Below are 26534 nucleotides of genomic sequence, written 5' to 3' on the forward strand. Positions count from 1 at the left end.
GAGGAGCCCAAACTGACAAAGATAAAGTAGGCAGAGGATAAGAGGGATCCCCGAGAGGTGGGAGGACAATGTAAGGAGAAAGGTCAACAGGATGTGTGCTGGCCCTGGCCGGCCCCACCTGCGTTTGATAAGCTACCATGTCTGGAACAGATTCCCACCAAGACAGTCACTTAAAACAACACAAATGTATTATTGTCTCACTGTTCTAGTGGCCAGAGATCTCAGCTGGAGCAAGGTGTTGGCAGCGGGTGTCTCTTCTGGAGGCTTCATACAGCAAGATTCATTTTTTGGTTTCTCCCAGTTCACAGCTGCCAGTCTTCCTTAATCTGTCATTCCAGCAGTATTCTGAGCTCTGCCTCAATGGTATGGCATGGCGCTCCAGCCCTCGGAGCCCTCCTTTCTAAATTCACTGTCATAATTTAGGATCTGTTTAATTTTTCAGTCCAAAGAGAGGAAATCAGTTGCCGGGTATTATTTGACTTCAGTCCCCTATCTTGGTGCAAAACCAAAATGGAATAAATAAATAAATAAATAGTAACTTGGAAATCCTAAAAAATCATGAATTCAGCTGAAAACAGCTTTCAAATATGTTCCAAAACTAAGTAATAAACTAAATAACTAAAGTGATAAACTAATGACTAAAATAGCTAAGAGGCTATTTTTTTTTTCCTATTTTTCTGTACTTTGGCCACAATGGATGTGTCACTCCCGGTCCACAAGAGTCTGAATCACCCAGGTTTCTGTCGTAGATAAGATGTGTGAAAATTTGTTTAAATAAAAGAAGTTCATTAAAAAAAAAAAAAAAAAAAAGAACAAAATAGGGCTGGAGAGATGACTCAGGAGTTAAGAGCACTGGCTGCCGTGGCCCCTCCCGGCTCATTCAGCCTGCGTTGTTACAGCATCACTCTTCCAAGGCCTCTGCTCTAGTTCCTGATTCCAGGTTCCTGCCCTGACTTCCCTCCATATTGTACTGTCATATGAATTAAACCCTTTCCTCCCCCAGTCGCTTCTGGTCACGTGTTTATCACAGCACTAGAGAGAACTATAGTAGAACAATGAGGAAGAACCCAATGATCGATTAGTAATGTCTGCTGTGGGCAGTATGTGCCATGTATTTAGCGCTCATTTACAGTAATTGTTCTTAAAGGCATTGTGGCAACTATTCTACTATCACCATTTGAAGTTATAACTGGGTCACTTAGTGGAAGTAGGAGGCTATGAGAGGTGACAGATCCACGTCTTGCTGTACAACCTTGGATGAGGTGACTTAGTTACTGAGCACGTTTCCTGAATTACTTAGCCGAGATGGAAAGCTCACAAGACAGAGCTCTGCGGGGTTAGAAATAGTGTATGTGAATAACTCTAGTGGTACCTGGCCACAGGGTCATTGTGCCTTCCCTCCCGTGTTCAGAAATGCTTCGTCACTTGGTCACAATTATGCAGATAGCAAGTGGCGGCTCAGGAAAGTGAATAAATGTGTGATTACGTGAGTTTTCAGTCTCTCCTGCACTCAGTATATATGTAGACGTGAACACACAACATTCTAACAAAAGCAAGTTCTGAGAATTTTCTCCCTGGGTGGGTGAGTGAACAATGTCTACTCCTCTCTTCCCATAAGGTCCCAATGATAAATCAGTGGTCCAGTCCACCAAAATTCCCTCGAGTAATCAAGCAATACATTTATTAGGCTTACTTACACAGCATGGGTGAGGGGTTATGAGCAGGAACATGGGTGACCCTAAAATAGAGGTGCTCGGAGGGAGGTCTGAACCCCAAATTAACAATGACTGTGCAGCTGAAGCCTCTCTCAATTAACCTCCCTCAGCCTATATACTAGCTCTATTGGGAGACTGTAAGCATTTTGGGCAGAATTGCACACAAATGTCTGGGAGACTAGACATTCAGTGACCCTTCCATCTTCCTGTGAGGCAATGTCATCAGACAATAAGCCTGGCTAGGATGGTCTGCATGCAGGCAGAGCTGGTCTTATGAAGATGGTCGTTGCTCTACTTGGAGGGTAGTACTGTGTAACACAAGTACTTTGCACACTCATGGAAAGGTTTGTAGAAACTCTTGGAGAACTCTATGACAGGCACATTGCTGAGTAAAGACTCTCCCTACTACTGTTATATCTTGAAGGTTGTGTTATACAGGGGGAGCAAGTGGGCCACAGATTGCTCAAGAAACAACTCTAGGCCAGGGCTACTATCAGGGTCTCACCATGTCATACCCCCGTCCCCCTAAGTAACTACAACAGATACAAGGATGAGAAAATACCTGGATTCATACAATTGGGGTGTCAGGAGCAGCGTGCTCTCAGAATCAGCTTATTGGCCTGAACCTGTTTTACGTCCACTATCCAGGGTGCCCAGGAGACTGGTCTTCCCTGAGGAATTTGTACTTAGTCACGTGATGTCACCAAAGAGACTCTAAAAGCATGGCATGATAGAAGAGACGCATCAGAGCAGATGCCCCATGAGCTTGAGGTTTGAGTGTACTTGGGTCCCTTTCTCAAATTTAGTTCTTAGGTTGTTATCAACCCCAAATACAGCACTCATCTCAAAAGAAATAAGATATAATTTATTCTGGAGCAAAAAGGGAGTAATTATGTCCTAGGACCATGCATTTAGGTTGCCCTAAAGGACACATTTCAGCATAAAAGTGGTTACAAGAGGTTTTATTAAAGAACAAAGAAGCTCACACTGGGCAGTGGTGGCACACGCACTCAGGAGGCAGAGGCAGCCAGGTCTCTGAGTTTGAGGCTAGCCCAGGGTATAGTGCAATTGGTCTTTGCTACTTTGTGGTTTTTTTTTCGACACCATCTATCCACACCCTCATTTCACCCCCATCACTAGATAGGAGAGAAGGAAGGATAGAAGGGCAAGAGAGAGATATAGATCCCTGAATCTAATTTCTTGTTTTTTCTTTGCTTGTAGCTGGTCTTTGCTGCTTTGTGGGTTCTTCTCGGTCCCACCCTTTATCCACCAGTTTCACACTTGTCACTAGATAGTTAAGAAAGAAGGGTAGCAGGGACAGCGGGAGGGAGGGAAGGAGGGAGAAAGAGAGAGATCTAATTTCTTTTTGTTTCTTCTTTGAGCACAACTACTAACAAACCATGAAAAACACCCCCTTCCCCTAATGGCCAACAACCACCTGCCCCACCTCCTGGGGCACTAGCATTTATACACCCTCTGAAAAGTTCCCAGAATTCCAGACGTCACACAATTGTAGAAACTATCTGCAGCTGACAAAACAAAAACAAAAACAAAACACCTCTGCTAGTGCATGAGGCAAATCATAGCCAGCCGTTGGAAAGTAGCCCCATATCCCCACACCTGGGATTAAAACAAGAACATATTTCTTATAGTATTTCTATGGTTTTTTTTTAAACCAAAATTTCAAAATTGTTACTAGACTACAAAGTGAGTTATAGGACAGGCAGAGCTACACAGATAAACCCCGTCTTGGGAGACAAAGACATAAATTAAGGCATTAATCAAAAACATTAGTAGGATACAAGTAGGTAAGTTATATCAAAGAAGGGAAACCTCTACTATGAATTTAGATATTCTCTGATGATATTCTTAACTTTTGGATGGATAAGAACTAGAAATATATAGGGTTGCTAAAAATATGTTTTAAGGTTTGACCTTATGGTTGAGGGAGTTAGGTTAGACACAGGGGCGGGCAATGAGTGGTTGTTGACTATAAAAACAGCCCAAGGTAATTTGCCTCTGAAGCTGCAGTTTTTTTTTTTTTTTTTTGGTTTTTCGAGACAGGGTTTCTCTGTGTAGCCCTGAACTCACTCTGTAGACCAGGCTAGCCTCGAACTCAGAAATCCGGCTGCCTCTGCCTCCCAAGTGCTGGGATTAAAGGCCTGCGCCACCACCGCCCCGGCTGAAGCTGCAGTTCTAACTCGCTACAATTACAAAGTTGTAGTCAAGTTTTTCAGCAGTGCAGCGTCTTCCACGCAGGTGTGGCCTTTTCTCTCACCATATCTCCCAGCTCCTGAAACTTCAGAGCCCTACAGCTCAGTACTCTGACTCTGCTAACAACCAGATGCATGCTTGAAAGTCCCAGAATCATGCAGTTAGCACAAACAGGCCGTTGGGAAAGGAAAGCACACATTCATTCTCTCGTTTGGTACATTTTGAGCTCTTACTCTGGATCATGAATATCCTTTGCTGTGTCAGGTCATAGACACACAGAATTGAAGCGGATCCAGTCCCTGCTCTGTAGGGAGACAGATACATCAACCAGCAATTTGGACAGCAGCAGGCTGAATCCTAGGGGAGGTGAAAAAAAACCCAAGGTACTATGGGAGGCCATACAAATACTTCTCAGTTTAGACTGCTTTGGTTTGCCCCTTTCTTTCCAGCCTCCGCCTCGGACCCTGCAGCTGCCGGGATGCTGATGCCTAAGAAGAATCGGATTGCCATCTATGAACTCCTTTTTAAGGAGGGCGTGATGGTCGCCAAGAAGGATGTCCACATGCCCAAACACCCCGAGCTGGCAGACAAGAATGTGCCCAACCTTCATGTGATGAAGGCCATGCAATCTCTCAAGTCTCGAGGCTACGTGAAGGAGCAGTTTGCTTGGAGACATTTCTACTGGTACCTCACGAACGAGGGCATCCAGTATCTCCGGGATTACCTGCACCTACCTCCGGAGATCGTGCCCGCCACCCTGCGCTGCAGCCGCCCCGAGACTGGCAGGCCTCGGCCCAAAGGTCCAGAGGGTAAACGGCCTGCAAGATTCACAAGAGGAGAGGCAGACAGAGACACATACAGAAGGAGCGCTGTGCCCCCTGGAGCTGACAAGAAGGCTGAGGCTGGGGCTGGCTCGGCAACCGAATTCCAGTTTAGAGGCGGCTTTGGTCGTGGACGTGGTCAGCCACCTCAGTGAAGTCGGAGGTAATGTTGTATTGAATAAACTTTAAAGAAAACATGAAAAAAACAAAAAGAGTTCTCTCCTTCACTGGAAATTCCACCTGATGCCTGTCAGTTCTCTTTGGCCATTAGAACCCTTTTGAAAGGTGCAGCAAGTTCACTTTCCATTGAGACTTGGGAACAGAGTATAGTACCATGCTTTGGCTCAAGGATTAGAAATTTTGGGGGTGGAATGTCAGGAGCACTGCCCATCTTATGATGGGCACTGAACTCTGAGCTTTGAGCACCAGGGTGGCATGGGTGGTTGATGCTGACTCACTGCTCTGAACATGTGTCAAGCACCTCCCACTCCCAAAAGGTTTTAGCTATGAAGGTGATGCCTTGTTATATAAAGAGCAGGTCAAGTCAATGAATATGCACACTGACAGCATATCTGACTATAATTTGCGATTGTGATGTCAGAGGGTCTAAACAAAGCAGTTAAGTAGCTCGGCAAAATGTTTATACAACTGACGCAAACATTTGTTGACTCAAACTCCAAAGACCCCAGATGCTGAAAACCAGTGGCCCCAGACCTATGAGCACGATGGAAAGGAGAAAAATTCCTTTTTCTGTCCCCCCACACTTACTAAATCCTTTTATATCCAGGACATAGTTAGCAATGTTTCTTCATATGAAAACTACTGTATTTATGTAGGGCGGTGGGCTGTGAGAAGCAGCTGGGTGTTTGGTTGAGCATGAGTTTCGAACCCCGGAACCTTTATTGGACAGCAGGAGTTCAGCTCTGCTCCCAGGCCCTGGTTCTTCTCACTTAGCTTCAGTCCTCCAACAACCCCTCCCACAGAGAGGGTTATGACCATCAGTCACAAGGAATGGTCCCTCAGGCTCTCCCACACGCAGATGAGGTATCTCCAAGCTCTCAAGTCAAGCCAATAGACATTATCTGCTGTCAGACCCTAACCCACCCCAAAACTGTATATAAGGGCTCTATTTAGGGGAAGTAAAGGCGCGTGTTCAAGAATCATCCTGATGTCCGAGAGTTTTTGTCACAAGACCTGTAACACTTGGGAAGAGCTTTGCTCTCCCGAAACCTGCCTGGGACACCAAGCTGCCTCCCTGCCAGCTAGCTTGCTCCTTATCAGCCCAGCCCAGGCCTGGACCAGCTCAGCGTGGAGAGACAGGGGCAGCACCTGGGAGAGACCAATCAGTGACAGGGCGCCAGAGGCAGCGGCAGGGGCAGGCAATCTCTCCTCCTGCTCGCACTCTGTGTCCTTTGACCTCGACCTTCCCCATCAGGCCGGACCGGGCTGGAGACCTACAGGCAGCAGAGACAGTATCGAGCCCTCTCCGCTCTCACCCTGTCCCCAGTCGGGAGATCGTCCGTGGGACACCCTCCAGAACAAGGAACCCACATATTTACATTAGAACAGAAAGAGAAGGCCTGCTGAAAGTAATATGAAAATTTGTTGAGAACAGGAAATAGCTATAGTTTCTGATGGAATCTTCCCACACTGAGTACTCAGTAAAAGTGTATAGGCCAGCTTTTCTTCTTTCCCTTTCTCCCTTTCTCCTTTACTCCCTCTCTCTGTTTATGTCTCATCCTTCTGTCTCTTTCTCAAATAAAAATTCTCTTCGCAGTATTTTATAGGAAGCAGGCTTAGATCCCAATAGTTTTTCCTTAGGGCAGAAGAACCCCTACACTGCTCAAGGCTTGCTCTTTTCCCACAAGCACCCTGTAGTAAGAACTCTGATTTCCATTATCCCTTGTCAGAAAGAGCATTGCAGTAGGGAGCTTTGCTGACCTGACACCAGGTACTAAGAGCGAGGAGTGGCTGTTTAACATTCTGATATAGGTACTCTGATGCTGGGAGACAAGACTTCCTTCTTCCTGAGAGAGCAAATGTCAGTTAAGTGGATAGCCTGAGTTAAGGAAGACCTTATCAGCCTTCCTGCCTGGGAGAGAAAATTAGCAACTTGAGCCTAACAGATGTTTTACTGCCCTCTTGCTCGGGAGAAAGTGGTTTGCGCTAGGAATGCTTGCAAGAACTTAATTACCGGATGGCCCTGGACCCTGACCCTCCTCCCTGCTTGCCTTTATAATCTTTGTGTCTCTTGTTCTATCATTCTGTCGCCCCCTTCCCTAGGGTCTAGTTGAATCCTCTCGGGTGGGGGCACTCTGAGGTATTTAGATTGTTCCCACACTGAGGCTCCTACTCTGTATGAGGCACAACTGGTTAATAGCCGCTTAGAGAACGTTACGGTTCTCTAAGGAACTTCACATGTGTGTGTATAAGAAAAGTCCTCAAGAAATTCAGCCATGATTACAGATTCTGTAACATTTCAGCTGTCACTATAACCCAGGTGTCATCCATTGAATCTAGGAAATGAGGAAGGCAAGGCTTGCCTTTCTGAATACTCTTCTTTCCAGCTGGAGTAAGAGGTGGCATTCAGAGGTAAATTAGCAGGGATGGGAGGAAACAGGCCATTTCTATGTGTCCCTCAGAGAGCGAGTCACACTTAGGAAGACACGTGTGAAGCTCGGTATGTATACCTTTTAGTATCCTTTCCCTGAAGTCAATCTTCATGTTTGTATTTACACGTGTTGAATTATATGTGACAATCACAGTTTACCACTGATCTACACTCACAGCCTTTTAATAAATACTATTAAAAGGCTCCTGACAGGATCCCCTGTTCAGATCAGCTAGCATAGACAGAAGAACTACAGAATAAGGGTCCATAATGTGAATCTGCTTCACCTACTTGAAATCTATATGAAGCCAGGTACTTAATTTCTCTGCACCCTTGGTTTCCTGCAAAACAAGACTAGTAACATCTCTGTAGGGGTGTTCTAAGGATGAAATGAGTTGAGAGGAGCCAAGCACCTAGACCAGAGACTGTCACACGGTAATAACTGCTTAAAATCCTGTCATATACATGAGAGAACACTTTAAAAAGTGTTTAAGAGGGTGTATTATTCTTCCAAAGGACCTTGAGTTTTATTCCCAGCATCCAAGTCAGGCTGCTCACAACCTGTAACCCCGTCTGTGGGGATTAGACACTTCTGGCTTCTTTGGCCACCCACACAGGTTACATACACACTACTAAAAGTATTTATTAAATCAGTTTAAGTCTGTGCATCAGTGTTTTTAGAAATACCTGCCAAGTAGAAAGCACAGCTCGTGTTTTCCCTCTCTGAAAGAGTCCCTTCTGAGATCATGTCTCCGGAAAAGTTGACATCAATTAAAGTGGCAGTCTCCCACCCCCTACCCCATTTTCTTGGGCCCCCTCAAAACTTGCTACCTGGTCCCTGAGGGATTCATTGGGCCCAAGGGTGGAGGCATTTGCGTTCAGCCTCTTGGGAGTTGTAGTTTCCCTGGGTTCTAGCGCATGCTCCACCGCAGTCTTGAAACTACAAAACCCACAAACCCTCGCTGCACTTCCCGCCTCCGCCTAGCGTTCCTCGCCAGCTCGCAGCCCCGCCCCTCGGTCCAGGCAGAGGCGCGATGGCCGACCGCGGCGGCCCAGCCGAGGCGCCCAGCCCGCGGGGCTCTCCTCGGCCGGAGCCCCGGGCCCCGCGCACGGTCGGGCCGAGCGAGACCCCGCGTACCGCGGCGCTGGCGCTGCGCTTCGATAAGCCCATCAAACAGGCTTTCTACAACACGGGCGCCGTGCTGTTCGTGTGCCTGTGCTGTGGCGCGGCGGTTCTCGTGTACTTCATCCTCGAGGCCTTCCTGCGGCCGCTGCTCTGGGCTGTGCTGTGCGGCACTTTCCTGCACCCGTTCAAGAGCTCGCTCACGCGCCTGGGCCGCCTGTGGCTGCGGCGCCTGCACCGCGCGCACACGCCCATCGTGCTGGCCGCGCTGCTGCTGCCGCTCTGCTTCGCGGACTACGGCGTGGAGGCGCTGGGCGAGCAGGCGCTGCGCCGCCGCCGCCTGTTGCTGCTGCTGGGCGCGGGCGGCCCGCTGCTCTACGGTCTCTACTGCCTGGGCAGCTACCTGGGCGTCCAGGTGCTGCTGGCACACGCGGGCGCGCTCATCTGCTGCGGCCTCGACTACTTCAGCAGCCTGTGGGTGAGTGAGTGGGTGCCTGCAGGCTTGGCGGGACCCGGGACGCCGCGACAAGGCGTGGTGACGGCCCGCCTTCCCACGTCCAAGGAACTTTGGCGCGCTTCCTCCAAGAGAGGCGGGTGTGATTTGAAAACCGCCCCCCATGGAGGGAAAAGGTCCTTCGGCTGAGTTCAGTCCTTTCACCTTAGTTCGTGCGTGACTCTGGGTGCTTTTCGATAACTGTTATTTATTATGTGTGGGCCATTGCGCGTCCGACCCCGTCTACATGAGCAGTTAGAGAGAGACAGGTTATGGTTGAATCGCCCAGGTGTCATTCTTAGGGAATCGAGGAACTTCAGAATTGGAAGGAATTTCAGAGATACTCTTAGAGACATATTTTCCGGACTCGGACTACATCGCAGTCTGGTTAGTTCATATATTTATTAGGCAAGGTTAAAGTGAAGTGGCTATTTAATGCTTAAGAATCTTAAGAATGTTGGTTGATAAACTGCCGCGGGAGCTAAGAATGCCACGCAGGAATAGATCTGAGACCCAGCGTGTATACACCTCATACCGTTTCACTTTTCTTCACTGTTTGTTATTAAAAAAGTGAATATACCCTGAGATTATTAAAGTTTCAAAATAATTGCCTTTATTTGTTAAAGCAGGTTTCAACTTGCCAAAGGGTGTTGGTAGATTGCTATTTGGTCCGAGGATCATGCGTTCACCTCTTGGCTCAAGTTTAAAGTTGATTGAGCGCGTTGTCAGGTGCTTTGTCTTCAGGGTGAATATAATTGTATAGGAATACTTTGCGGGGGAGGGGGGTACTGAGTAGTATCTTCAGCCTCATAAATTAGCACATCCTAATGGAGCAGACATACTCGGAGGTAAGTGTACATTTATTACAGTTGTGGACCACAGGTTCAATCAGTGTGACTGCCTTAAAGATGAACAGCTTACTGTCAAATCTGTGATTTAAAAAAAAAAAAATCACTTTTTAAAAGTTGTGCTGGAGATCAAACCCAATTGTCAGTGGGCTCTAGGTAAGACAAATACTGAGCTATAGCTATAGCCCCATTGTCTACTTTTAAGTTAAATCCGGGGACCTCAGAGGTTGCCCACTTGTTGCTCTTCCAGATGGCCTGAATTCTGTCCCTAGACCCCATGGTGGGTCGCTGAGGATCTCCTCTAACTCCAAGGACCCCAGCATCCTCTTCTGATCTCTACAAGCACCTGCATACATGAGTGTCTCTTACGTATCTTTAAATACAAGGACCCCAGCATCCTCTTCTGATCTCTACAAGCACCTGCATACATGAGTGTCTCTTACGGATCTTTAAATAAAAATAAATCTTTTTAAAAAAGCTAAAATTAGTGTCCCTTTGTTGTTAAGTCAGTTACATAGATTAAATTCCTCACATAAAAGACCATTATGTGTGTATAAGAAAAGTCCTCAAGAAATTCAGCCATGATTACAGATTCTGTAACATTTCAGCTGTCACTATAACCCAGGTGTCATCCATTGAATCTAGGAAATGAGGAAGGCAAGGCTTGCCTTTCTGAATACTATTCTTTCCAGCTGGAGTAAGAGGTGGCATTCAGAGGTAAATTAGGGATGGGAGGAAACAGGCCATTTCTATGTGTCCCTCAGAGATCGAGTGGAAGGGCTCACACACTTAGGAAGACACGTGTGAAGCTCGGTATGTATACCTTTTAGTATCCTTTCCCTGAAGTCAATCTTCATGTTTGTATTTACACGTGTTGAATTATATGTGACAATCACAGTTTACCACTGATCTACACTTGAAGCCTTTTAATAAAGGCTATCAAAGGGCTCCTAACATAGTAGTTTGGTCACAGTGATTCGAGAAAGGAAGATGAGAAGGGAGTTTAAAAAGCACAACAAACCAATTATAAGAGAGACATTTATGAGTGAGTTAGACCGTGGCGAGAGTACTAAGCTGAGCTGAGTGCTGCAGGTTGATGTTACCTAGAGACAAGTGTCGAGAGTTCTGCCAACACTGATAGGGGTAGGAAGTGAATGAACTGATGTGTTAGCCACCTGACACTGGTTGAAGCTACATGTGACCAGGCAGAGGCCTACCATAAGTTTTCTATCTCATAGACCACAGTGTTTGGTTTGTGAGCCCAAGCTGGGCTGCCTGGTACAAAACATCTGCCTTTATGCTTTAAGACAACGTGTAAATGTGAGCCAGCATTTGACGACAGACAGAGAGGAAAGTACCATGAAAGCAGATCCACATTCAGTGAGCAGACGATTCATATGTTTGGAGATCCAGCTTTTGCATGTGTACTGTGTGCTTAGGTAGGCACTGAACTAGCTTCTAACACTGGTACAGCTGCACTGTGATAGCGTCCTGTCCAGCAGGAGGAAGCGATTTCAGATCTGAAAAACTAGAGAGTAATCAGTTCATTCTCTGAACCTGTTGCTGGCAGGCAGCTCTACTGTCATCAGAACTCCCTGGTACCCTTCAGTAAGGGGGGAGAACCTTTCTCCAAGCATATGTGTTTAAATCTTTAACTTAGGAGAAAAAAAAAAACTGATTTCAGTTAAAAGGAAAAATCCAAAAGAGCATACAAATTGGACTAATCACAACTGTTGCCCTGGACTCTTAGGAGCTCATGCTGTCTCTGTTTCTCCTGTCTGCAGGTTTCCAGGTCCTGTCATTTCTGCTTCCTGTTGGTGCCTCTGTTCACTTTCGCTTGTTAGCAATCAGTCCTCATGTTTTCTTCCTGTGTGTCCCACTTTGGACTAAACTTTTTTCTTTACCTTAGTTTTCTCCCAACACTATGTCCTATTCCAAGTGAAATACTTATCCTTCATGGTACCAGCAGTTCTTTTTCAACAGTTTCATATGTGTTAGAATATTGTCTTGTCTTAGTGACTTCAGAAGGCTTAAGAAAAAATTCATCTGATGCCCTGTGCTCAGATTTCCTGTGTAATTTTCCCCGTGATTTACAATTGTGCAAGATAAGTGTGAAAAATTACTAGTGTCCCCTGAGTTAGTCCTTTTCTCTGCTAGGAATGTTTTGATCCCCTCTTCACCTTTGTTCAGACTTGTTAAGGGGGAAAAAAGATCATTTCTAGTTTTTGCAGCAGCAGGAGGTTTGTTTTCTCCATGGCCTGCATCCCATTTCTTCCTTTATAAAGAAGTTGTGTTGGAAACAGTGAGGGCTGAAGGATCAGAGGACCTTGACTGACTTTGCTGTAGCAGTAACTTGCTTTGTGACCTGTGACCAAAGCCCCACTCTGTGCCACTCAGCTCCCTAGCTGTGCAAATTGAAGGGCTGGCTTGAATGATGTTTAAATCCTTAGTTCTTAGTTCAGGGTCACAAGAGGCTCTTAGGAAGTGCACCCTGGCCAGCCAGCCTCTCAAGGCTACACCGATCCACTTGGAAACCTTTTGAGGTTTGTTGCTGCTTACCTGGCAGCAGCTGAGAGGACATTCTTTCACAACTAGAGACTTAGCTGTAAAAACTCCTGACTCTTAAGGACCAGATGACCAAGAGAACAATTTTCAAAATAGAAGAAATAGCAGCAGTAGTTTGTTTTCTCCATGGCCTGTATCCCATTTCTTCCTTTATAAAGAAGTAGTGTTAGAAACAGTGAGGGCTGAAGGATTAGAGGACCTTGACTGACTTTTCTGTCTTTAAAAGGAGAATGAGGTACTTGGAGCAGTTGCTGCTCCAGCATTGATTAAGGACAGCTGGTGTCTTCTGTCTGAGAGTCTTAGGAAAAGGGGCCAGGGAGATGGCTCAGCCGGTAAAGTGCTAGAGAACCTGAGTTTTGGATCCTTAGAACCCAAATAGAAGCCAGGTGATGGTGCATGGAGTGGGGATGAAGACTGGTGGATCCTGATGGCTTGCTCTCCAGCCAGTCCAGGCAAAATGGGGAGCTCCAGGTTGAGAGACTTGCCTCAGAAAAAGAGAAGGGGAAAAAAGAAAGGAAGGAAGAAAAAAATGGAGAAATGAATAAGGAAGACATCCCAAAGTGAGCCTTTGTTCTTACATGGGCAGGTGGGCCAGCATGCACACATGCACTTTAACACTCTGAGCACTTAACTGTGCCATTTAACTGAAAAGTATGTCATGTGTGGTTGTGTCTCCTGAAAGGAAAACTCGAGTGCCTTACTTGGAGAGCTAACTAAACGCTGCCAAGTTTTATGCCATTTTATGTAATGTCTAGCACACGGGTGCTAAAAGATAGTTGGATTATGTATTTTGGAGAGAACACTGTATGTTTAAGAGATGAAAAATGTTAAGTATGCCCTCAGGTCAGCTGTGGTTCAGAGATTTATGCCTGGGAGAAAATTCCCACACAAGCAGGTCTGCTCATAAGGTTGAGTGGATCTGAAGTTAATGTCTGGTCTGGGGAGTAAAACCCTGTTCTAGGGCATGGTGGCTCTGTAAAGCTAGTGCTTGGGAAACCAAGACAAAAGGATTGTGACCTTGAGGTCAGTTCACAGTGAGGTCCTGTATCCAAACAAAACAACACTCTTAAGGGTCAGGTGCTAGAAGTTAAAGGTTGGAAAACCAGCTCAGTGATAGAGCCTCTGCTGAGTTTAATCTCCTTCCCTTCCAAAAAACAAAACAAAACAAAACAAAACAAAAACAAACAAACAAAAAAAAACCAGAGACACGCATGACACATGATCACAGAGCAAGTGTAAATACGCTTCATTGGTATTTTAGAAAAGCTTACCAAACTTACTATGTAAAGAACAGTTTAAGCAGCATAGAAATTTATATGGTAAAAGTAAATTGTCCCTGTCTTCCATCACTCTTGCCACACAGGTGCTACCGTTGTCAAGGGGCTTTGTCTTCTAAATTTATTTCTGAACCTGGGTAAACATATCACATATGTTTTTGTTTTATTTTCATGTATTTACACATACATACATACAAACGCATGCATGTATATGAGATAACCACTATACTACAGAAAGCTTTCCCTATCATACATATCCTGTGTTACAATGATGTATATTAAAACATGGAGTTCTGTACACTGCTCTCATCAGGTGGTTGCTGGCCTCCTGTGGACCCTTTGCTGGCACTGCTTGCAGCTACAGTTCTCATCCTGAAATTCTTTTGTCTCAAATGTCTTTTAGAAAATATTTATGACAGGTCTTGGTGTATTCCAACAAATTCAGAGATATAAACACTTTTAACCATTGGAAATTAAACATTTGCAAATGGCTCTGTCTTTTGAACTAACAGTATGTCTGTGAGTCTCTCTGAAGAACTACTTGTAAATGGTTGTAAAACTTTGTAAGCCCCAAGGAAGCACATTTTAAAGGAAATCCTGTGTTTTTGTTTTTGTTTTTGTTTTTTTTCACATAGGAAGGTATTAAATACCCTTAGAAAATTCCACAAAAGAGAGTGTAAGCATGTGAAGCACCTCTTGAGACCCAACTGCCTGAAGATGGTTATTTTCATTGTTTTTATTGTTGAGTATATTTTTACCATCATACTTCATATGCATAAATTTACACTGTGCTCCTAAATATAGTCACCACTGTCCTCCAGTTCTGAATACATTTCCATTTTTGGCGCTGTATTGTAAGCAGCAACTGAATGTTCTGTATTTATCAGAACACTTTATAGTGTTTCTATAGAACAGTCTTGAAGGTAGAATTAGGGGAGATATTGAGGAGCTAGTTGTTTTAACCTGAAGTAAGGTAATCCTTGAGCTTCATGTTTACTGAATAAAAATAACATGCTTTTCTTTAGATCAAAATCTCTCTTAAAAAAATCTGAGGTATGTAGTTTATTTCTTAGCTACACAGATTTCCTTATAAATAGAGATAACAGCTTCTCAGACTTTGGATACACATAAAGAGGTAGAAACTTACTGTTTTTAGACAGCTATTAGTTGCTGGAAAAATTGGTACTCATTGTAGTGAAATGTTAATTCATAATTTCCACTATTATTTTTGCATCATAACCCCAGAAAACTAAGCTACTCACCTTTTCCCAGATGCTTGTTTCCCCCCACTGTTCTGGCTTTTTTGTTAGTCAACTTGACAATCTAGAGTTATCTGGGAAGATAATTGAACCAAGAAAATGCCTCTCTCAGACTGCCTGTAGACAAGCCTGTAGACATTTTCTTTATTAATGATGTGAGAGGGCCCAGCCTACTATGGCTGTTGCCACCCCTAGACAGGTGGACCTGGGGTATATAAGAAAGCAAACTGCAAACCTGTAAGTAGCTTTCCTTCAAGGCTTCAATTCCTGTCCCCAGGTTCCTGACTTGAGCACCTGCCTCAACTCCTTTCCATGATAGACTATGATGTGCAATTGTAAGCAAAACAAAACCCTTTCATCCCCAAGCTGCTTTTAGTCTTGTGTTTTATTGCAGTAGCAATAGAAACCTTAAGACACCCAGTATCTGAGAACAGCTATCACATGTTAATGTTCTCTATGTCTTTGTAAGCTAGAGTTTACCAATTTTCTTTTGCTTTTTTAGCCTGAATTTTATTGCTCACATAGTTTGTTTGGTGTCTAGTTGTATTTTTATAAACAGACATTTATACATTGACTACTGAATTTAGGTGCTTTCTCTCCAGTCTCTGTACATTGAAGTTTTGGACCTGAAAGTACAGCTTTGCCCTTCTCGTCATTAAATGTAATAATCTTCCTTGAATTAGCACATTGTTCTAGCTGTGGGCTACCTTAGGTCTGTGGGTCGGCAGGTTGTCTCTGATCCCACTACTCTCAGTTTTGTGTAACCTCTGGGCTTTACTAGTACTTTCTCAGAGTTCTGTAAACTTTTTTTACTTATGACTCCTATTTACCTAAGAAAATTTCATATGACCTTAGTTATGTAGCTATATAAGACAGATTTATTATCAAACATTTACTGTTAATAAATCATAACTGTGCTTAATTTATTTTTTACTTTATGTGTATGAATGTTTTGCCTGTATGTTTGTCTGTGTATCACATGTGTATAGTGTTTGTAGAGACAGGAGGGTGTTAGATCCCCTAGAACTGGAGTTACAGATGATTGTGAGCTCCTCTGTGGGTGCTGGGAATCGAACCCAGATCCTCTGGAAGAGCAGCCAGTGCTCTTAACCACTGAGCCATATCTTCAGTTCCATAAATATATCTTAAAAACAATTCTTTGGTGTATATATAATTTACTGTTAAAAATTAAAGCAAATTTGTGTGCTAATTAGATAAGTGAGCTCGTTTTATTTTTCACAGAAATTTAAATCTTGGGTTTAATCCTGTAGGCACAGGATCTTCAGTATTTTTCAGAGTTCATTGCTAGTTTGATTTTTATAACCAATGCTGAGAAAGTTGCTTTGCATAAGTATGTATATAGCGCAGAATGGCAAGGCTGTTTTTCAGTGCCATTTCAAAAACTGCTGGAAGTTCTGTCATAGGCTCAAGCCAAAAGGCACCTAAGGATTTTTTACTTTTTAAAAGAAATTGGTCAGCAACTCAAACAGCAATTTCAAAAATCAACAATTCCAATGAGTACATGCAGATAGGATAGTCAGTGCCCACATGCTGTGGAATGATGATGGGAAAATTCTTAACGTCGTTCTTTTTTTCACAGCAAGAAGAGGCTTTGTGTAGGAGCTGTAAGTGCAAAGGGTGCCCTTTAGGTCAGAACCAAGGCGGTAGCAATATCAAGTGACTCCACTGCAGGAAGCACCTCTGACTTCTATGTATATAATTTTGGATTACGTTTTCATTGTTGCATGTTAAATGGATTTTGAACTTTTGTATGTCTTAAAACACTGTACTTTATTAAGTATATAAGTATCACTGCTTGAGTTTCAAATGCCTATTTGAAACATATCTAACTGAAGAAGGAAGACCCAGGCAGGCCACCCATAGCATCCTGTTTATGCTGTGCCCAGAGTATTTATACTACACAGATGCTGCAGATGTTGTATAACATATGCTCTTTGCTGTATATATGTTACAATTGTGTCTTATTTATTTAAGATCTGGACATTGGTAGTTGGCTACGTGCTGATGGTTTCATTCAAGTGGAATGCAAGCACTCAATATTACTTGAGAGCAGTTTCGATTCCTGTCTGGATGATACTACTTTTTCATATAGGTGAGTCCTTTCTTCTTCAAAGGCTCAGTAACTGTAGTTTAAGGTCATCAAGGGGTGAAGGATTGTCCATCATCCAGTGGAAGTGGGTCCTTGTATGTTGCACTTAAGATGCTTTAGTATACTCTGTAGAAAATGTTGAGCTTCAAGCTTTCACTAACTTTCAGTGAAGATACTCTGCTTTCAGATGTTGATCTTTCAGTTCCCTACACATTCTTTAGTAAGTCCTTGAAGAGTTAGTGTGTCTCACGTTGCAGCGGTGGTGACCTTCTAGCCCACTTTGCTTGTGGCAAGCTTGGGGAGGAGATAGAAAAGCACCCAAGGATGATGAGGCTTGAGCCTTGTTGAAGGGATTGGAGAAGAGTTTGGGTCTGGGTAAGAAGAAGGTCCTGGGGCAGCAATGGGGGAGGAGGTTAGACAAGAAGAGTGTATGAAATACAAAAACCTCTTCCTAAGAGGTGAAGGACTGTCCATTACCCTGTGAAAGTGTGGCTTAAGCAGATCTGTGATCACGTTCAGGGAGCGCTGGGAAGACAGTTCATGGCTTAGTAGAGATGGTGAACTCGGCGCTGCTCAGAGTTCCGAGTTTCCTGTTGTGTGCAGCAGCTCACTGTTAGCGGGGACGGTGGTACTGCTGCATTCTCCTGAACGGCTTTTCAGCCTGACTCAGATGATTGGGAACGACTCCTAAGTAGGAGTTGATGGAAATAATACGTTCTACTTTAAAAAGAAAATCATTGAGCAACTTAGAGCAACAGATAACCTAGAGTTGTTTTTAGAGTTGTTTTTTTTATAAATTGCATCTCCCACGCCAGCCCCCAAGAAAGCAGCAGCCAAGCCCAGCCAAATGAAAATGTCTCTGCTCAGGGTCTGACTTTGAGAAGTACTCTGCAGGCTTGTGGAGTTGGAGCTGTGAGGTTTATCTGCATAGTCTCCTTATGATGTGACTCAGGTTAAATTTGCAGAAGGCATAGGGGAACTCAGGGAAGGCAGATGCTTGGGGACTTAGCTGTGTACTGTGGGAGTTCTGGCTACAGTGTTTGGGTTTGTTGAGTCCTTTTCAAACTTGAGTTCTAACCTAGTGATATTTCAGAGAACCAGGCTGGTTCCCTGACTTCAGGGTTTGCGCCGGACTCTGGTTGTCTTAGTGTCAGGTGCTGCACAGGGTTGAACTTGAGTTTGGGGTAATGTGAAACCTGTGGGTGTGTTGGGGGGTACATGTGATGGACTGGAGATTGACCTCTTAAGGGTAGGTTGGCACATGCCTTGATCCTTTGAGAGCAAGGGTGAAACTGTCCTTTAGTTAGAGTCTACCTGTTCTAGGGCCTTTTAAAAATGTTTTTCCCTGTGAAATAATCTCTTAAATTGCATGTATGTCAAGTTGCTCTGTTAACTAAAAATATGACTTCTTAATACTTTTCAGCATCACTGGCTGGCTCATGGAGAATTCCAGTATTCCTGGTTATTGTTTTCCTGATGTCTGTGGGCACCCTTTACGAAAAACAGAATGAAAAGGAGTCTGCTGGTAAAGTCTTTTATGAGTATATTCTTAGTATTTTGAAAGGATCACTATCTCTCTATTGCTATTGTAAACACCATGACCAAAGGTGACTTGATGAGGAAAGGGTTTATTTTCTCTTATAACTCTCAGGTCAAAGGTTACACTCTATCAAAGAGAAGTCAGGGTAAGAGCTCAAGACAGAAGCTGATGCAGAGGCCATGAAGGACTGGCTTGTTCTTCATGACTTGCTCAGTCTGCCTTCTTACCGCTCCTGTGACCATCACCCGGTGATGGCACCGCCCACAATGAGCTTGGCTGCCCTACACCAATAATCAGGAGAATGCACCACAGGCCAGTCCAGTGAGGGAATTCTCTCAGTTGTGCTTCTGTCTTCCCAAATGATTCTACTGTATATATATAACTTACCAAGTAACTTACCAAACAAAGCATAGTAACTTACAAAAAAATGCCAAGGAGAAACCTTTTATTGTATTAAAAACATGAAGTAGTTTCTAAACAGAAAATTATCTAAAATGTTTTAGGTTTCTTTGGACCATGTTCCTAATTTTTTTTTAAAGATTTATTTATTTTATGTACATGAGTACACTGTTGCTGTCTTCAGACACACCAGAAGAGGGCATTGGATCTCATTACAGATGGTTGTGAGCCACCATGTGGTTGCTGGGAATTGAACTCAGGACCTCTGGAAGAGCAGTAGTGCTCTTAACTACTGAGCCATCTCCAGTTCCATGTTCCTATTTTGTATCTTTTTATTATTATAGTTAATATAAAATCAGCCATCAACTATTGTTAAATGGCTTTTGTATTTCTCAGTACTGTGTGCCTATCACCTCTATCATGTTTTACAGTATTTATCACTCTGAAAGGAAAACCTGTACTTCTGTCAGTACTGTACTCTCTCTTTAATGGCTGAATAATATTCCAGCATACAGATATTCCACATTCTGTTTGTCATCCTTTCATAGATATGTGGGTTGTTTTTATCTTTTGGGTCTTGTGAGTAGTGCTGGTATGAAGCATTTATGTACAGGAAGCTGTTTATTTTTTTTTAAAATTTCAGTCTCCTATTTTGGTCTGTCTTCCTGTCAAGATACTTGAACCCCAGGGCCTGTGTGGAAGACTAGAGTGGTACAGAGCTGGTAGCTTCCATTTGTTCTGCTTGTCCCTTTCCCTAAGTGTCAGCGACTCAAACAGCTCTGGGTTGTCTTCCCCCTCGCTTTTGGCTGGTGTCACTTTCAGGTGCTTTGTTATAGGCTAAGTCTGTCTAAGGCTAAATCCTTTCTATAGGATTCTTGTCTGTGGATTCAACCATCTGAAAGTGGAAAGTATTTTGAGAACATGACATTGATGTTGAGCATGTAAAGACCTTTTCTTGCCATTTTCACATATGCAGTGCAGCATCACAACTATTATATGGCATTTACGTGATAGATATTCTATGTAATCTAGGGAAGATTTAAAATGTATGTGAGGATGTGCATAGGTCATGTGCAACACTGCCATTTTCTAAGGGACTTGGTTCGTGTATACAAGAGGTCAGTGACTAGTCCCTGTGATACTGAGGGCTTCCTGTATATGAGTAACAGATCTCTACCAAAGAGTTTCAGGCCCCTTACCCCACCCAGTATACATTCTGGTCACCCAGTTAACGACCTTTAAAGAACTCTGAGAAGAATAATTTAGGACCAGATTTTGAGTGTTAGGGTAAAGAGAGACTGAGGTCAACTATCACCAGGTATCAACCCAGACTAGGGTGTTGATATACCAGCCTGTTTTCTGAAGCCTGGGTTATTGACTCTCAAGGAAAGATGTCACAGAGTTGGAGAATAATTGCAGAGAACAGTTTTGGAAACAATGATTTTCCGCTTTGTTCTAATTTTTCTTGCTTCAAAGCTGGTTATTGTTGACCTTAGGACACTCTTCAGTGCTTTTCTAGAGGCCTAAATATTTTTTCCTCATGTTCCTAACGTCTTATTTCTCTATAAACCAGACAAGAAACCATCTAGTTCGTATGGGGGCGGCCCCCCCTTGTGTTCCTTTTCTTCCTGCGAATGATGCTGTAATGTGGTACAGGAATGCTTCAGTGAGCTGCCTCAGCAGGGCCTGTTCTGATCTTTGCTTGCTCCTGAACTTGTGTGAATCACCTCGGTGAATGGCCTGCTTTGCATCATCTGGACTGTCTTAGCTTTGTGATCCACAGTAAGCTTACTGTGTAGAATTAAGCTTCTGGATTCCATTAGAATTCAAAATCTAAGTTTGTTTGATTCCTGGACCTGGAAACTTGAGTTTGTTTCAACACACTCTAAATTTAGGGTCTTGACTCTGGGTCTTGGGAACTCTTGGGAGGTGTTTCCTGGAACTTTAAATCACGTAGGGGAAAAAATGTGTTTAAGGGTTTCTTATTGAATAAAAACTTTCTGGGATACTTTTAAATTTTATTTTTTATGTATATAGGTGCTCTGTGCGTGCTTATGCATACACGCACATGCGTGTGCACACACACATACACATGCATACACACGCATACACGCACGCACGCACAGGCGCGCACACATATGCAGTGCTCAAGGAGGCCAGAAGAGGCGTCAGATCCCCAAAACTGTAATTATAGATGTAGTTGCAATGTGGGTGCAGGTCTTCTGGAATAGCAGCCAGTGCTCTTAATCACTGAGCCATGGCTTCAGCTTTTTGAGGTACTTTCAAATGCGCTGTCTTTAGAAATCCACCATCAACAACAGCAAAACAAGCAAAACACAAACAAAACCAACAAATGAAACTGAATTGATGGTGCCTCCCATCTACTGATGAAGGTGTTTCATTTCGGCATTCTGAGGCACCTCCAGTCACACCGATGGAGCTATGATTTAAGCCAAGGTCTGTGAACCCCATGTTCTTTTCCTGGCCTTGCCACATTGAGTGAGCAGGTATTATTCATAGTGAAAGTGTCAACACTGATGTCTTGCCCCAGTTGTAGTTGTCATTACCTTTCTTATTCTGTTAGCCCAGTTGACTCATCACTTCTCTGCCCATTGGATGCTGTCCCACTAGGTAGATACCTGCTGTCCTAGTTTATCTTCTGTGCTGGACTACTTCTTAGTCCTTTGCATAGGCTGGCTGATGTAATGAGATCCCAACAGTGTTCTGAAGGGTAGGTGTGTGTATCAAGATGTCCATATCTGGTGGCCCATCTAATCTCATTGCAGCATTACACAACACTCTTAATATTATAGTAACAGTTGCACTTCAACATGAGCTTTGGTGGGACAAACATTCAAACACTACCCCTGGAAAAAGTAATTTGCATTCCCTTGGCCCATAGAGAGATGAGAGTACCAGTATTATTCTCACCAATGCATGAACCTTGGTGATTTTTTAAAAATTTTTGAAAGATTTATTTATTTATTATATATGAGTACACTGTTGCTGTCTTCAGACACACCATTAGAAGACATCAGATCTCATTACAGATGGTTATGAGCCACCATGTGGTTGCTGGGAATTGAACTCAGGACCTCTGGAAGAGCAGTCAGTGCTCTTAACCACTGAGCCATCTCTCCAGCCCTGACCTTGGTAATGTTTAAAATTGCCATCCTTTTTTTAAGCAATCCAGTAAGACTCATATTTTTTATGTATGTTTGATTCAGAGATTTCTTCTGAATATGAGAAGACTTTTCAAAAGTGAGAAAAGTGAGGATTGGAAAGTGGCTCATTGGTTAAGAACACAGCTCTTTCAGAGGACCAGAGTTCAGTTCCCAATGCCCATGTCAGGTGGCTCACAGTTGCCTATAACTCCATGATTGGCTCCATGGGACCCAATGTCATCTTCTGGCCTTGAGGAATCTGCACACAGATAATGGTTTGTATTCCACAGCACAGCCATCAGGCTGTTCAGGGAAGGCAGAGTGTAATCTGAGGACCCCTAGTCAGGCCGGAATGAAAGGTTCCAGGGGCACTGGCCTGGCTAGAACAGCGAAAATGTTACTGCTCTCTATGGGACTGCCGGACCTCTTCCGCTGCAGTCACAGCCCTGGAGTTCGTGGCCAGCTGTGAAATGCACTGGGCAGCTAGAAGCTGAAGTTGCTAAGTAATGGTTAGTCTGGAGCAGTAGTGTGGTACACCTGCAGCTGCTCTTCTGCTAATAATTGTTAGAGATACCTTTGCTAGCCAGAAGATAGTGGTGCATGCTTTTAATCCCAGCACTTGGAAGGCAGAAGCAGGCAGATCTCTTCAAGTTCAAGGCCAGAGCCTGGTCTACAGAGTGAGTTCCAGGACAGGTAGGACTACATACCCTGTCACAAAAAAACAAAATCAACAAAAACAGAAAAAGAAAAAAAAGAAAAATACCTTTGCAGGGAAGCTCTGGTAGTTGTTTTAATTGCTTGGGAGAGCACATGATATAAAAGAACAAGCTTCACTAGACCTAGTGAAGCCCATGTAGAAAAAAATAAGAAGAACAAAGTCAACTGTTCACCTCCTACTCTGCAGTTATGACAGGCTCATATCCTAGAGGAACCTGCATTTATATCCAGGTCCTGTACACTAGAAGCTGTTGAGAGGAAGGTGTGTTTTCCATGTGGGTGAGGGAGGCAGCCTTCTTACAGGTCACTCCAGGCTAGCAGGCGTCCATGTGTGCAGTACCTCATGTCACCTGCAGGCATTTTCAGTTTCTCATTGCCAGTGCTCTGGGAGAACAGCAGATCAAGACGTAGCTTCTTATTTATACTCATATCAACATGTGTTTTCCCATTAATACTGAAAAATTAATCTGCTAATTGTGAACTTTTATTAACTCTGACTTTGTGTCTTATATGTGGCCGCCTTTGGACTTGGGCAGCATATTCATACTGACCCTGACCCTGTGCTGATTGATACTTGAAACCTTGGGTGTTCCCCACCTCACCCCACTCCCAGTCTTTAAGCCCAAGATCATGTATCCTTGTTTATATATCTATTTTTAGCTGCCTTTTAAATCTAGTACCATGACCTTATCTAGAATCTCACTCTTGGTATACATCTGTCTAGACCTTGGGGTTTGTGAAGTACAGAAACATAACACGTAGATAGAGCTCATTAAAATATGTATCTGCTTGATAAGTTACCAGGTCCATGAAGCTTAAGTACCTTTTGTTAATTTTCTCTGCATGCTCCTCCTTTGACTCTTCTGAAGTTTGAGGCTCCAATCACTCATGGTCACAGAATGCATAGATTTCATTGAATATTTACTGCATATTTTACTGACACTAGATAATTGAATAGTCTTCATGTTGTAATTTTGATGATTTAACTTGCTGGATTTACTTTTCAGATCTTTAAGTGTCTGCCATGGACAGAATGTTACTTAACCCTGAGAGAAGATACAAACATGTCTCCTAGGGCGAGTATGACTTAGGGCATAAGTGTACTACAGGTGAAGGATGGGAACTACAGAGAGATCCTGTAGACACTAGTGGCTTGTGCTTACAGTTCTTGCTGTCAGCCACAGAACTTTGTTGTTGCTAACAGCTAAGGAGCTCTTGGTATACCTTCTGAATACCAGGAAGCATTCAGGCCTTTTATGTGTATCTTTTCACTCAGTCACATCTAAATTGGAATTTATATGGAGCTCATTTTGCCGATGAGGAGACTGGGCATGTGATTGTCAGGGATTCTCCTACTGCCGTCCACATATTAAGAACATATTAAGGCCTTCCTCCATGTATAGAAACTGTTGCTTTCCACTCTGATCTTCATCTCCCAAATACCTGTGCACTCCTCTCCTAAACCTGTGCTTGGCCATATTGGACTGCTTGCAGCCCTTAGAAGAGGATGCTGCTTTTCTTTGTGGCTTCCTTTCCTTGCTTCTTTTCTTTTTTTTGTCTTGGAACATGTTTCTACTGTTCCCATTTAAGCTCTAATCCCTCCTTCTAACCCCAAGATAGACTTGTTCTGTTTCTTTATGTGGCTGGTGTTTAAGTGAGTTAAAGAATGCATGATCTATGATTCAGAAGAGAAAAGTCCTTTGGAAACTGTCCCCTGGGCTCCTGGCGTGGATTAGGCTTCTGTCCTTGTGCTCCTCAAACCTTCTACACTATTTGGCATTAATTCTTAACATATTGATTATACGTGATAGTTTTAGCTTTACATTGAATGTGAGGTTAAAGTCCTGGTTGCTTATGTTACTCCTTTTAGATGAGTAAATTTAAAAATCACCATGGAAGTTGTTTTTTAGGGTGTTTCAAGTGAGTTTCCTCTTATAATAAATTGCCTATGCAGAAGTCTGTCTGTTTAGGACCGCTGACTGTTGCTCACTTTAAAGGAGAGAGTATTGGCTTATTTTACACTTTGACCAGAACTTGCCCCCCACCCCTTTATTGTTTAAGGTATCCCCACTTTGATTTTGTTTGGGACCTTCCACAGATAACTCTCCTGGACACACTCCTGAGAATCTAGTTCTATTCTGTCTCTGCTGCAGATGGTTTGTGAGACTTCTATCTACAAGTATGTTCACCCCAGCCCCTTACCATTTCATGCTGGATAATCTGGAGGGGTTGGTACCTTCAGCTGTGATCTGTCAGTTTATCATGGAGTTCCCTTGGAATCCAGACACTCTCCATACGCTGGAGATCACATCCAGGTTTCCTTTCTTGATCCTCTCCAGAAAAGCAGGATTTATCTAAGTACATCTCAGAACTGGTCACTTATTTCCAGAGCAGGCAGCCACTGTGTGGATTCTGAAAGGGCAGTGGCAAGGATGCTTGTAGCTAGGACACTTGTATGGCTTATGTCCTACTGCTGGCCTGACTGGAATGCTGCACTCTAGTTTTGCAACATGCTGTTGTGTGAAACTGAGTCACTTTTTAGAGCTACACACAAGTGTGTGTGTGTGTGTGTATCACTATATTTCCATAGGGATGGATGGAGATTACTCCCTGTTTATAATTCCAGCACTTTTCTGTTCCTCTTTGGATAAAGAATAGAGCTGACAATATGATCTCTGCCTAATGTCATTGGGCTTAATGATTATAGCTCTGTGTGTTTGGTCCCAGTGTCCCACTAGTATCTGTACTCTCCACGCACTGACCTTCTTTGCTATTGTCTGCAATGTCGGTTTCTCTCCATAGCCTTCCTGCTAGCTTCCTTCTATCCTAAGGTTATTTTTGGTATTTAATTCCCTCTCTATTACAATATCAATTATATTTTCATTTTTAAAGAAAACTCTTCCTTTGGGCCTGGAAAAATAACTTAGAGGTTAAGAGCACTTGCTGCTCTTATCAAGGACCTATGTTCAGTTCCCAGCACCCACATGGTGGCTTACAATCATCGGGGATCTGCACTCTCTTTTGGCCTCTGTGGGCACTGCACACATGTGGTATACAGACATACGTTGCAGGCTAAGCACCCATATACAATGAAAAATAAACCTCTAAAGAGAAAACCCTTCCTTTATTTTCCAGTTATGTCAAGTTTCTTGTCTTAGGAGCTAGTGAAACTCCTGCTCCATGTAGGACAGCTGTAATTTGTCACGGTTTTTGTGGGTTTGTTTGTTTGTTTGTTTTTTGTTTTTTTAAATTCAGGTATGTCTCTTCACTATACTCTGGGAATTGGGTTTTTGTCTTTATACCCCAACACAATACTAGTAAGCAATGAGGACATATCAGACATAAAAGGTAGCTCTTTTCTCCCCCCAGTTGATGCTTGCCTTTTGCTGTAGTTAAAGAACTAGGGTATGTAGGCCAGGAGACTAAGGTCCCAGCACAGACATATAGCTTATGTCTTCTTTCTGGACTGTGAGTGAGAGTTCTCCCCAAGTGCCTTAAAACAAGCGTCTTTCATAGGATGTGGCATATGAAACCATTTCCAATGATGTATTTTCTCTTTGTTGATGTTTTATTCTTTGTAGATCTGTTTTTGTACAGTATCCATATATTTGCATGTTCATTTATGTAATGTTATTATTGTGAACAATAAATGTGGGCTGTCCATACTGTATTAGAACC

At 43.4% G+C, this 26534-nt stretch overlaps 2 protein-coding genes across 12 annotated transcripts in view; both read left to right on the plus strand.

Moving 5' to 3' along the window:
- Positions 1-4361: 4361 nt before the first annotated feature.
- LOC117708967 (small ribosomal subunit protein eS10-like) lies at positions 4362-4928 on the plus strand. Of its 2 annotated transcripts, XM_034502996.2 has the most exons (2): positions 4362-4807; positions 4864-4928. In XM_034502996.2, exons 1-2 carry the CDS (start codon positions 4408-4410, stop codon positions 4926-4928), a joined length of 465 nt encoding a protein of 154 aa, XP_034358887.1. In that variant the 5' UTR covers positions 4362-4407. The 2 variants fall into 2 exon arrangements, with proteins under 2 accessions (XP_034358887.1, XP_034358886.1); XM_034502995.2 differs by having other exon boundaries at positions 4364-4920.
- Positions 4929-8356: 3428 nt separating this feature from the next.
- Tmem245 (transmembrane protein 245) overlaps positions 8357-26534 on the plus strand; it is an 82740-nt gene continuing 64562 nt past the window's right edge. For 6 of the 10 annotated variants that reach the window (XM_076934935.1, XM_034502074.2, XM_034502073.2 and 3 more), the window contains exons 1-3: positions 8358-8962; positions 16922-17039; positions 18460-18561. In XM_076934935.1, coding sequence (XP_076791050.1) covers positions 8396-8962; positions 16922-17039; positions 18460-18561 — 787 coding nt within the window. In that variant the 5' untranslated portion in view covers positions 8358-8395. Of the gene's footprint in view, positions 8963-16921; positions 17040-18459; positions 18562-26534 lie in introns of all 10 variants that reach the window. The other 4 variants (XM_076934937.1, XM_076934938.1, XM_076934939.1 and 1 more) reach the window with 1 other exon arrangement.

This window comes from Arvicanthis niloticus, chromosome 5, assembly GCF_011762505.2.
Source record: "Arvicanthis niloticus isolate mArvNil1 chromosome 5, mArvNil1.pat.X, whole genome shotgun sequence".
In the NCBI taxonomy this organism is placed as follows: domain Eukaryota; kingdom Metazoa; phylum Chordata; class Mammalia; order Rodentia; family Muridae; genus Arvicanthis; species Arvicanthis niloticus.

Excerpts from the sequence above, each read along its gene's own strand:
- LOC117708967 (XM_034502995.2), top strand. The coding sequence starts at position 4,408 with ATGCTGATGCCTAAGAAGAATCGGATTGCCATCTATGAACTCCTTTTT.